At 43.2% G+C, this 12,479-nt stretch overlaps 1 protein-coding gene across 3 annotated transcripts in view; it reads left to right on the top strand.

The window, feature by feature from the left end:
• The window catches only part of DNAJC17 (DnaJ heat shock protein family (Hsp40) member C17), a 45,851-nt gene that overhangs the window by 15,828 nt on the left and 17,544 nt on the right, over positions 1-12,479 (top strand). For all 3 annotated transcript variants that reach the window (XR_015723163.1, XR_015723164.1, XM_045770873.2), the window contains exons 2-4: positions 10,783-10,852; positions 11,153-11,211; positions 11,429-11,516. Coding sequence is in view for 1 of the 3 variants with exons in the window: in XM_045770873.2 (XP_045626829.1) it covers positions 10,783-10,852; positions 11,153-11,211; positions 11,429-11,516 (217 nt within the window). In the remaining 2 variants the exon portion in view is untranslated. The remainder of the gene's footprint in view (positions 1-10,782; positions 10,853-11,152; positions 11,212-11,428; positions 11,517-12,479) is intronic.

The following is a 12,479-nucleotide window of genomic DNA, read 5'->3' as shown; positions in this document are numbered from 1 at the left end:
TTTTGTGTATGGCATAAGGTAGGGATCCAGTTTCATTCTTCTGTATGTGGCTGCTTTTGCTTCATTAGTTTTGGTATGTTGTATTTCCATTGTCATTTGTCTCAAGGTATTTCTTTATTTCTCTTTTGATTTCTACTTTGACCCACTGGTTGTTCAGTAGCTTGTGGTTTACTCTCCACATATTTGCGAATTTTCCAGTTGTCTTCCTACAGTTGATTTCTAGTTTTATACAACTGTGGTCAGAAAAGATACTTGATATGATTTCAATCTTTTAAAAATTTTTTTTAAAAATTTTGAGAGAGAGTGTGTGAGTGAGGGGAGGGGCAGATGGAAAGGGAGAAGGGAAGCAGACTCCCTGCTGAGTGCAGAGCCCCACACAGGGCTGGATCCCATGACCCTGAGATCATGACCTGAGTCGAAACCAAGTCAGACTCTCAACCACCTGAGCCACCCAGTGCCTCTCAATCTTTTAAAATTTAGTAAGACTTATTTTTGGTCTAACATATGATCTGTCCTGGAGAATGTTCTGTGTGTGCTTGAGAAGAATGTATATTCTATTGCTTTGGATGGAATGTTTTGTATATCTGTTAAATCCATCTGGTCTAATGTGTCATTTAAGGCTGATGCTTCCTTATTGATTTTTCCATCTGGATGATCTATCAGTTGATGGAAGTGGGGTATCAAAGTCCCCTGCTATTGCTGTATTTACTTTATACATTTAGGTGCTCCTATGTTAGGTATATAATATTTACAAATATTATATCTTCTTGATGGAGTCCTTTATCATTATATAATGACTCTTGCCTCTTATACTCTTTGTCTTAAAGTTTATTTTGTCTAACTATAGCTACCTCAGCTTTGTTTTTGGTTGTGTGGAGTATCTTTTTCCATCCCTTTACTTTTAGACTGTGTGTGTCCTTACCTCTGAGGTGAGTCTCTTATAGGCGGCATGTAGGTGGGTCTTGCTTTTTAATCTATTCAGCCATTCTGTCTTTTGATTGGTGCACTTAGACCTGGTTTTTTTTTTCTTAAGATTATATTTTTGAGCAATCTCGACACCCAGCATGGGGCTCGAACTCACAACCCCGAGATCAAGAGTCACGTGCTCTACCGACTGAGCTAGCTGGGTGCCCCTAGACCTGTTTGGGTTTTTTGACAGTGTTTTTATTTTCTTTTTTCTTTTTTTTTTAAGATTTTATTTATTTATTTGACCAAGAGAGACAGCCAGCGAGAGAGGGAACACAAGCAGGGGGAGTGGGAGAGGAAGAAGCAGGCTCCCAGTGGAGCAGGGAGCCCGATATGGGCCTTGATCCCAGGACCCTGGGATCACGCCCTGAGCCAAACGCAGATGCTTCACAGCTGAGCCACCCAGGCGCCCTGATAGTAAGGATTGTCTTATCTGTCACATTTCATGCAAATACTTCCCTTAGGTTTCATTTCCCTATTTATTTTGTCTATGATTTTTTACCTAGAGAAATTTAAATTTTTTCATTGTAAATTTATTCATTCTGTGTATGTGTGCATGTATGTGTATTTTCACATGTGTGAGTTCTTCCCTTGCTTTAATACTTAGGAATTTCTTTGCAATTCCACAGGCAGATTAATAGTGCCATCATTTTCTTTCTTTTAGGTTCTTTTAGTTTTGTTTTTTATATTTAGTGTTTTGATCCATCTGGAGTTATTTTGGTATATGGTTTAAGATGAAGATTTAACTTTTTCTTCACTAGTGTAATAAATTTTAATAATACTTTTTACCATATGTTGAATTTTTACATTTATTAGTGTTTGTTTCTTGGCCAGGCTTATGTGTGCCATTAATCTTGGCTTTGTGCTTTTTATTTTTTATTTTTTTAAAGATTTTATTTATTTATTCGACAGAGATAGAGACAGCCAGCGAGAGAGGGAACACAAGCAGGGGGAGCGGGAGAGGAAAAGCAGGCTCATAGCTGAAGAGCCTGATGTGGGGCTCGATCCCAGAACGCCGGGATCACGCCCTGAGCCGAAGGCAGGCGCTTAACCGCTGTGCCACCCAGGCGCCCCATGCCTTTGTGCTTTTTATGATACTCTTTCATAGCTGACAGAGAATGTAGAGGTTTAAGTTCTTTGGGCTTAGAGATCCCAAAAGCCTCTTCAGTCATTCATCCTTGATAAAGATTCACTACCCTTGAACTCGGCAAGCCCATCACGTCTGGCCCTGCTCATCTGCGCCGTGAGCTTTCCCTTCTGATTGTTCTACTCTCTTGTTTTATGAGTCACACATAATTTATAAATCTTTTTTTTTAAGATTTTATTTATTTATTTGACAGAGAACGGGATAGAGAGTGAGAGAAAGCACAAGCAAGGGGAGCGGCAGGCAGAGAGAGAAGCAGACTCCCCACTGAGCCGGGAGCCCAATGCAGGACTCGATCCCAGGACCCCGGGATCATGACCTGAGCCAAAGGCAGAAGCTTAACTGACTGAGCCACCCAGGCGCCTCGAATCACACATAACTTATGAATCATATTAACTTTCTTAATATTTTCAGTGTCATCTCTCAGAAATTTTATCATACTTTAACCTTTGTTTTCTCCTCTTCTTGGCCCACTGAGCGTTTCTTTACCTATATGTATGTTCTCACTCCCCAGCATTTCTTCATCCCAGGTCTGTGCATTAAAATGTGTTTGTATGAGGGCTGCCTGGCTAGCTCAGTCAGTAGAGCATATGACTCTTGATTTCAAGTCATGCGTTCAAGCCCCACGTTGGGTGTGGAGCCTACTTTAAAAAACAAAAATTACATCGGAAACCGGGGATGTACTGTATGGTGACTAACATAATATAATAAAAAATCATTAAAAAAAAAAATAAATAAATAAATAAAATAAAAAACAAAAATTAAAAAAAACCCCTGTTCATATGAATTTATTCTTTTCCTACTCTTCTTCCATTACTTTTCTTTGGTTGAAGTTTCTTTGTTTGTTTAAGATTTTATTTTTAAGAGGCGCCTGGGTGGCTCAGTCAGTTAAGCGTCTGCCTTCAGCTCGGGCTGTGGTCCCAGAATCCTGGGCTCGAGTCCCGCATTGGGCTCCTTGCTCCACAGGGAGTCTGCTTCTTCTTCTCTCTCTGTGTCTCATGAATAAATATATAAAATCTTTTAAAAAAATTTATTTTTAAGCAATCTCTACACCCAGCGTGGGTCTTGAACCCACAACCCAGAGATCAAGAGTTGCACCCTTCACTGACTGAGCCAGCCAGGTAACCATGTCCCTCTTTTTCCATGTCCTTTTCTGTTCTCAGTACCTTTCCCTCATTAAAGCAAAACTTTTTTTTAGCTGCTTTTTTTTTTTAAGATTTTATTTTTAAGTAGTCTCCACACCTAACATGGAGCTCAAACTCACAACCCCGAGATCAAGAGGCTCTTGCTGTACTGACTGAGCCAGCCAGGCGCCCCTAAAACAAAACTCTTACGTATCTCTTCTAAGCTGGTCTGGGGCTCTAAGAGAAGTCAGGCTCTTTTACACCCTCTGTCTTGAATGTCCTTTCCAGCTCTCTGCTGACAGAGCTACTCACCTTTCAGACCCAGCTCAAATATTGCCCCTCTGAGAAGCCAGCAGCGCTAAAATTAATTACTTCCTTCTCTGTGTTTCCATTATTTTTTAAAATTATTTCATTTTATTTGTTATATTTTATTTCATCATGATAAGTGTACTTTTTAATCCCCATCCCCTATTCCCCCCGCCAACTCACCTACTCTCTGGTAACCATCATTTTGTTCTCTATAGTTAAGAGTCTGTTTCTTGGGGCGCCTGGGTGGCTCAGTCGTTAAGCATCTGCCTTCGGCTCAGGGCGTGATCCCAGGGTCCTGAGATCGAGCCCCGCATTGGGCTCCCTGCTCAGCTGCTGCTTCCTCTCCCACTCCCCCTGCTTGTGTTCCCTCTCTCGCTGGCTGTCTCTCTCTCTCTGTCAAATAAATAAATAAACAAAATCTTAAAAAAAAAAGAGAGAGAGTCTGTTTCTTGGTTTGTCTCTCTTTTTTTTTCCTTTTGCTTGTTTTTTTCTTTGCTTGTTTGTTTTATTTCTTAAATTCCACATATGAGTGAGATCTAGCCACATTGTTACAAATGGCAAAATTCCAGTCTTTTTGATGGCTGAATAATATTCCAGTGTGTGTGTGTGTGTGTGTGTGTGTGTGTGTGTGTGTGTGTGACATCTACTTTATCCATTCATCAGTCAGTGGGCACTTGGGCTGCTTCCATAGTTTGGCTATTGTAAATAATGCTTCAGTAAACATTGGGGTGCATGTATCCCTTTGAATTAGTACTTTTGTATTTTGGGGGTAAATACCCAGTGGTGAGATACCTAGATCTAGGGTAGTTCTACTTTTAATTTTTTGAGGAACCTCCAGTGGGAATTTGTATTCCCACCAACAGTGCATGAGGGTTCCTTTTTAACCGCATCATTGTCCAACACTTGTTGTTTCTTGAGGTTTTGTTTTTTTTGTTTGTTTGTTTGTTTTAAGTGAGCTCTGTGCCCAATGGGGCTTGAACTCATGACCCTGACGTCAAGAGTTGCATGCCTGGGCCCCTGGGTGGCTCAGTTAGTTAAGTGTCTGCCTTTGGCTCAGGTCAGGATCCTGGGGTCCTGGGATCGAGTTCCGGATCAGGCTCCCCACTCTGCTTCAGAGGGAGTCTGCTTCTCCCTCTGCCCCTATCCCCTCCTCATGCTCTCTCTCTCTCACACACACATACTCTGTCTCTCTCAAATAAATAGAAGCTTTAAAAAAAAATAAAGGAGTTACATGCTCCATGGATTGAGCCAGCCAAGCATCCCTGTTTCTTGTGTTTTTGATTTTAGCCATTCTGACAGGTGTGAGGTGATATCTCATTATAGTTTTGATTTCCCTGATGATGATGTTGCGCATCTTTTCATGTGTCTGTTGGCCATCTGTCTGTCTTCTTTGGAGAAATGTCTGTTCGTGTCTTCTGCCCATTTTTCAATTGAATTATTTGTTTTTTGGGTGTTGATTCTGTAAGTTCTTTAGTATTTTGGATACTAACCTTTGATTGGATATGTCATTTGCAAATATCTTCTCCTATTCAGTAGGTTGTCTTTTAGTTTTGTTGTTTCCTTTACGGTGAAGAAGCTTTGTATTTTTTTTTTAAAGATTTTATTTATTTATTTGACAGAGAGAGAGAGAGAGAGAGCAGAAGTAGGCAGAACGGCAGGCAGAGGGAGAGGAAAAAGCAGGCTCCCTGCTAAGCAGGGAGCCTGATGCGGGACTCGACCTCAGGACCCCGGGATCATGACCCGAGCCGAAGGCAGTAGCTTAACTGACTGAGCCTCCCAGGCGCCCCTGAAGCTTTGTATTTTGATGTAGTCACAATAGTTTATTTTTGCTTTTATTTCCCTTACCTCAGGAGACACATCTAGAAAAATGTTGCTACGGCTGGTGTCAGAGAGATTATTGCCTGTGCTCTCTTCAAGTATTTTTATGGTTTCAAGTCTCACATTTAGGTCTTTAATCCATTTTGAGTTTTGGGGGTATGGTGAATCAAAGTGCTCCAGTTTCATTCTTTTACATGTGTCCATTTGTTGAAGAGACTGTCTTTTTCCCCATTGTTTATTTATTCCTCCTTTGTCAAAGATTAATTGACCATGTAATTGTGGATTTATTTCTGGGTTTTCATTTTCATAGACCACTCTTATGGCATCACACACAATCATGTAGTTCACTGTTTTCACGGCCATCTTTCTTGCTAAACAGTGTCCTTCCTCTTCAGTGTCAGGGAAATATCTGATTTTTTTCTATATCTCCAACTTCAGTTCAGCCTCTTTATTCCTAGATATTCCATCAGTGGACCCAGGAGGTGGGGTATATTCAGTGCTGTACTGAAGCGCTCTCAGAGAGCTCTCCTCCTACCCTTAGGTACCTCTCCTTAGGGATGAATACCATCCTGACCTTGACTTTCTGGCGTTACTCTCTTCTTGCTAATAACCAGCCAGTGCATGAGACTGGTAATTTTTTTCTGATAAGATCTTGAAATACAGAATGATCAGCCCCTATAACCTTTAAAGGATGGTTTGGCAATTGAGGTCCAGGCCAGGCCTTGAGGGAGTGGGGGGTCCAGGTTACATAAATTTGATTACAGCAGTTGTATTCAGTTGCAAATTTGGGGAGTATGGAGCTGGAAGGGCAGGGGTAAGATGGGGTCCATGCAGATGGAGGTAACCTAGGTCTAGTTATACTGTTGCTTCAGAAAAATCTGATGAGACTGTTATAGACATTTGTCAGAGGAACACATTCTAGAAAGAGAATTGATAAGCAAATTGATATATATAGATTAATTTCCCATTCTTATTACATAATTAATTTTTTTCAGTTTGAACAATTCATTTCCCTATTTAAGTAAAACAAAAACAGTTTTCTTTTTTTTTTTTTGGTTGTTTCTGTGTCCCCTCTTTTATGGTTTTGCAGCAGAATGTCCAACGTGAAGCGTAATTGCAAATATTCAGCTGTGCACAAGAGAATAGTGCTTAAGTACAAATGTAGACGTGACTCTTTTTTAAATAAATACTTAAGCACAACTCAGGTCCCACAAGCACCTGGACTCTAAGGTCTGTGTGGCAAAACAAAACAAAAACAAAAACTAAAACCAGCTTTCTGATACAAAACATCCAAAATGAATTATAAAACACATAACAGTACTTAATATCATTCCTTTAGAATAAAGTCCATAAAGCACTCCCTCAAAAAAAAAAAAAAGAAAAGAAAAGGGAAGAATGTGCTACTCCATGCTCCCTTTTTTTTTTTTTTAAAGATTTTATTTGTTTGTTTGTCCGAGAGAAATAGCAAGAGAGAGCACAAGCCGGGGAGCGGCAGGCAGAGGGAGTAGCAGGCTCCCCGCTGAGCAAGGAGCCAGATGCGGGACTCGATCTCAATCCTGACCTGAGCCAAAGGCAGGTGCTTAACCAACTGAGCCAGCCAGGTACCCTCCCCCCCATGCTCCTTCTATCTTGCTTTTTTACTGGTCCTTCTTGCCTCCTTTCTCCCTTTTACTGTCTCTTTCATGAGACATACAATACTTTTAAATAGCCCCATGATACAAAAGAAACTGTCTTCCACAAAATGCCCCAAAATCAGTAGGCCGCAGCCCTCATCCTGGTCCTGAAGAAGTCCATTCTGAGGGCAGGCAGCTTTCACGTTCCGGTGACAGACACCGTCTTCTCCCTGCCTCTTCCTTTCACCCGTCTCAGAGAGAGAGGAGTGGGAGAGAGGCCGAAGCAAAACTGAAAAGAGCCCTGTTTTCTGGCATGATCAAGGAGGAAGGTTTAAAAGACTTCCCACAAGGGGCGCCTGGGTGGCACAGCGGTTGGGCGTCTGCCTTCGGCTCAGGGCATGATCCCGGCGATCTGGGATCGAGCCCCACATCAGGCTCTTCTGCTATGATCCTGCTTCTTCCTCTCCCACTCCCCCTGCTTGTGTTCCCTCTCTCTCGCTGGCTGTCTCTATCTCTGTCGAATAAATAAATAAAATCTTAAATAAAATAAAAGACTTCCCATCATCCAGTTAACACTCGAACCTTGAAGAGAGGGTTGAGGAACTGGGGAAAGAACATTAGTATTGTTTTACTTATTGAAGAAGAAAAACAACAAATGATGGACCCTAATATATAAAGTATATATAATAAAGGCTTAGTTTTAAATGAAAAATAAATGAAGCCAGGGGCACAATGGAGGAGGCAAAAGAAAGAAGGAGAAAAGATGAATGATAAGGGGCTGAAAGAGTAAAGATGATGTTTCAGATATGAACTGTATATAAAACGATCACCTTTTTATTATTAATTTTTTAATAGTGAAACCAGAGCTGGATGTTATTTTTTATTTTTTTATTTTTTTATTTTTTTAAATATTTTATTTATTTATTCAACAGAGATAGAGACAGCCAGCGAGAGAGGGAACACAAGCAGGGGGAGTGGGAGAGGAAGAAGCAGGCTCATAGCAGAAGAGCCTGATGTGGGGCTCGATCTCGTAACGCCGGGATCACGCCCTGAGCCGAAGGCAGACGCTTAACCGCTGTGCCACCCAGGCGCCCCTGGATGTTATTTTTTAATGGTGAAAAGCTAGATTGGGTTGGGGAGGCAAGAAGGTGGGCCAGGTGAGCACAGGTGGGTGATTGGAAGGTGGGAGTGTAGAAGGCACTTCTACACCCTGGCTGCTCAAGGCCTGTCCTGGCAGTGGAATCTGTCTTTTGGGCTGAGCCAGGAATGCCCGGAGAGCCTGATGGGCGTGGTCGCCCAGGCTTGTGAAGGTGTAGTGCCCGCCGCAGCCCAGCAGGTGGCAGCACATCCCGGAGGTTCTGGGCTAGGTGGCTGCCCGCGCTCCTTGGCCTTGGAGGTGGTAGTGGAGTGAGGCACCTCCCTTAGTGGTACTGGCTGCTTGCTTCTGAAGGGCCTTACTTAGCAACTTCGGGTAGAAGTATGTATTGGTTTCCTTTGAGAAGCCTAGAAAGCCAGTTGGCCTACCTACTTGAGGAAGTTCTGTGTCCAGAGGCTCCTCCTCGCAGGAGGTTTGAGTGGCAGGTAAGGTGTGCAGGCCGAAGTGAGGGCAAGGCCTCAGGAACCAGAGGCAGAATCTGGGATTTTGTGCTCTGCCTTGTCTTTAAAACAGCTGAGTGGGCAATAGATGATAGAGAATTTTGGTGGCTATGTTTGTTTATTTTTACTAACATAAGAAATAATACCTTTTTTCTTTTTAATTCAGAGATAAAAGATAAGAACTAAAGATGGACTGTAACCTCCCCACCAAGATAACCCCTGTTGACAATAAAAATGATAATAAAATAAGACCTGTTTAAGGTTTGAAAATTTGAGCTACGGAAAAGTATAAAATAGAAGTAAATGGGGGCGCCTGGCTGGCTTAGTTGGTGGAGCATGTGACTCTTGATCTCGGGGTTGTAAGTTCAAGCCCAGTGTTGGGTGTAGAGATTACTTTAAAAAATACTTTTTATTATTATTATTTTTTTAAGATTTTATTTATTTATTTGACAGAGAGCGAGAGAGCACAAGCAAGGGGAGTGGCAGAGAGAGAGGGAGAAGCAAGCTCCTCGATGAGCAGGGAGCCCGATGAGGCAAAAAAATTTTTTTAAATAAGAAGTAAATGTTTCCCTCCCCTCCATCTTCAGCCTCTCTCCAAAGGAAACCACTGTTAGGTTTCTTATGATAAGAAACTTTTTTTCTCATAAATTTCTTATAAAAAAAAAAACAGGGCACCTGGGTGGTGTAATTGATTAAGCATCTGACTCTTGGTTTCGGCTCAGGTCTGATCTCAGGGTCGTGAGATCGAGCTCTGCATCTGGCTCCACGCTCAGTGGGGAATCTGCTTGATTTCTCTTTCCCTCTGCCCCTCTCCCCTGCCCTCTCTCTCAAATAAATAAATAAATCTTAAAAAAATAATAATAAACCAAAGGCTATGCACATGCCCGAGTATCTCTATTTATAGTTCTTTTATTTATTTTAAATTCCAAAGTGATATCATATATACTGTTTTAAGTCTTGTTTTTTTTTTTTTCATGCACTGTGCCTTGAAGATTTTTTTTTTTGAGGTATAATTGACATATAATATTGTATTAGTTTCAGGGATATGACATAATGATTTGGTATTTATATATATTCAAAACCATCACCACAAAGTATCTAGTTAATATCAGTCATCATACAGAGTTAATTTTTTTTTTTTTTTGCTTGAGATGAGGACTTGGAAGATTTTTCTAGTGGGCACATATAGACTTCTGTCTATCATAGTATTTTTTTAAAAGATTTTATTTATTTATTTATTTGCTAGAGAGAGAAAGAGAGAGAGCGCGCACAAGCAGGGGAGCATCAGGCAGAGGGAGAAGCGGGCTCCCCACTGAGCAGGGATCCTGATGCGGGACTCGATCCCAGGACCCTGGGATCATGATGTGAGCTGAAGGCAGATGCTTAACCAACTGAGCCACTCAGGCATCCCATATCATAGTATTTTTATTGGGTCTCTCTGTTGGTGGAGATTTTGGTTGGTTCCAGTGGGTGCTCATATAAACATTGCTGCAGGGGCGCCTGGCTGGCACAGTCAGTGGAGTATATGACTCTTGATCTCGTGGTTGTAGGTTTGACCATCATGCTGGGTGTAGAGATTACTTAAAAATAAAAATTTTTAGGGGTGCCTGGGTGGCTCAGTTGGTTAAGTGTCTGACTTTTCAGCCCAGGTCTTGATCTCAGGGTTATGAGTTCAAGCCCCACATTGGTCTCCACGCTGGGTGGGAGCCTACTTAAAAAAAAAAAAAAAAAAAAAAACTTTAAAAAAATAAACACCGGTGCCATGGACATCTTTGTATGTTTGCTTTGAGATACTTCTACAAGTCCAAATCGCTAGGAGTGATCGGAGGGCAAATACATTTTAAAACCTGTATGGCTCAATTTTCTTCCAGAAAGGGTGCCCCAGTTTACATGCCCACCAGGAGCATGTGAGTGCCTATTTGCAGGTGGCTGTAAAGAAACCTGCCCCTGCCAGGAGTCCTTCTGTGGTGAGACTGGTGCTGAGCAGGAAGTAGGCCCAGCTTCTCTGCTGCAGGACAGCAGTCAGCTCCCTCCACGGCTTTTGCCTCCTCCGCTGCAAATCTCAGAGTGTGAGTGACTGTTCCCGTGTGGGAGCCAGCAGCCTTTCTTTTAGCGCGGGGAGCGCTCCCTGGATTCCCTTATCACTTTAGTGAGATTTTCCTGTCTGTCCTGGGGTGAGAGAGTGAGTACCCACATCTTCTGGCTCTTCCAGGTGAAGAAGGCATATAGGCAGAAGGCCCTGTCCTGCCACCCAGACAAAAATCCGGATAATCCCAGAGCAGGTGAGTCTCTCCTAGGTGTGGGAAGGTGAGACCTGCTCACGCAGACAGGGTATCTTGCCCGTCTCTGCTCCGGAGTGCAGGCAGGCACAGGCAGCCCGGCTTCGGGTGCGCAGCTCCAAGCCTGCACTTTGCATGCGAGGGGTGCCTGGTCAGTTGCCTGTACAGCCCCCTTCCTTCGCTGGTCCATCATCTGCTGATGTCGGCCTTCCTGCCAGCCTGTGGCTTCTTTAAGGTGCTTTTCTGAGGGAACATCAGCCTGACTTCATTCTCTCCTCTTTCTTTTTTGATCTGTATTTTTAGCTGAGCTTTTCCACCAGCTTTCTCAGGCCTTGGAGGTACTGACTGATGCTGCAGCCAGGGTAAGCTCATCCTCCTCTATCTGAATTGTCCCCGTGGTTAGAGACCCGTGTGGCACCTCGGCCTCAGTCCCCTATGCTCTGCCCTGCAGCATAGTCTTTGCTGCCCCAGCCTAGAGGCCTGGTCGCCAGGCTGCCTCCTGACGGCTCTCGGGCTACATGGCTACGCTCTGGCTTGTCCTCGAGCTGACTGCTCCTCGGTGTTCCTTTCTCCTGCCAGGCTGCATATGACAAGGTCAGGAAAGCCAAGAAGCAGGCAGCAGAGAGGACCCAGAAACTTGATGAGAGAAGGAAGAAAGTGAAGCTTGGTAGGTGACACTGTGGTGCTGAGTGGCCTGTGGTTTCCCTGGGCCATTTTCATGCAGCCCCTCACCTTTCTTCCTGGAGCTGTAATTCTAGCACCTCAGAGCTTTTCGGCTCCAGCTCTGGGCAGAGCCCTGCGGTCAGGGGTGGGTCCTGAGGACACTCTTAGGAACAGTGACTAGATTCACTACCAGCTAGTGACAGATGCTTCACAGCCTCCTTTAATTATCACAACTATCCAAGGAGGTGGGTATTACTAAACCCATTTTTTATAGATAAAGAAGCTAAGGCACCAAAAGGATAAGAACTTGCTGGAGCTGGGACTTAAACCCACGCGGTGTGCGTAAGTCTGTGTCCTTGTTCACCGTGCCGTCCTGGATCTTTGGGTGCAGCCCAGCCTCGCTTCTGCACAGAGCTTTCACTCTGTGGAGTGCGCCCAGAAGAATCCACATAGGTCCAGGCATTCTTTTTCTTTTTTTTCAAACAGCTTTATTATGGTGTATTTTGAATATCATAACATCTACCCATTTCAAGTGTATAATTCAATGATTTTGAGTAAATATCCCAAATGGTGCAACTGTGACCGTAAATCAGTTTGAGAACATTTTCATCACGGCAATGATTGCTCCAGGCAATCTTTACCCGATTTTTCTCCCTTTCTTGCCTATGTGACATCCATATATTTAATATGTATATACACCATCCTGGTCCATCCATCTTGTTATCAAAAACAAACAAAAAATCCTGGTAATTCTAGGTAAGTAAAGTGCCCAGAGAAGAAAGCCGTGAGTGCCAGGCCTGAGAGGAGGGTTTGTCACAGCAGCTGGCCTGGCCTAGGGCCACGAGCAGGTTTCTCTTGGAAGGTGGGAAGGGCTCCAGGACATGGTGTGATGTCCTCACACGGACTCTGCCATCGCTATAGGTGCCACCAGAGTCGGGTCCAAAGTGAGGCTTGGTAAATGTGAGCT

Source organism: Ursus americanus, chromosome 36 (genome assembly GCF_024610735.1).
Source record: "Ursus americanus isolate L20-20 chromosome 36, mUrsAme1.1.p, whole genome shotgun sequence".
Classification (NCBI taxonomy): Eukaryota; Metazoa; Chordata; class Mammalia; order Carnivora; family Ursidae; genus Ursus; species Ursus americanus.
Note: the sequence above shows the minus strand (reverse complement) of the source record. Positions and strands in the feature narration are given on the sequence as shown.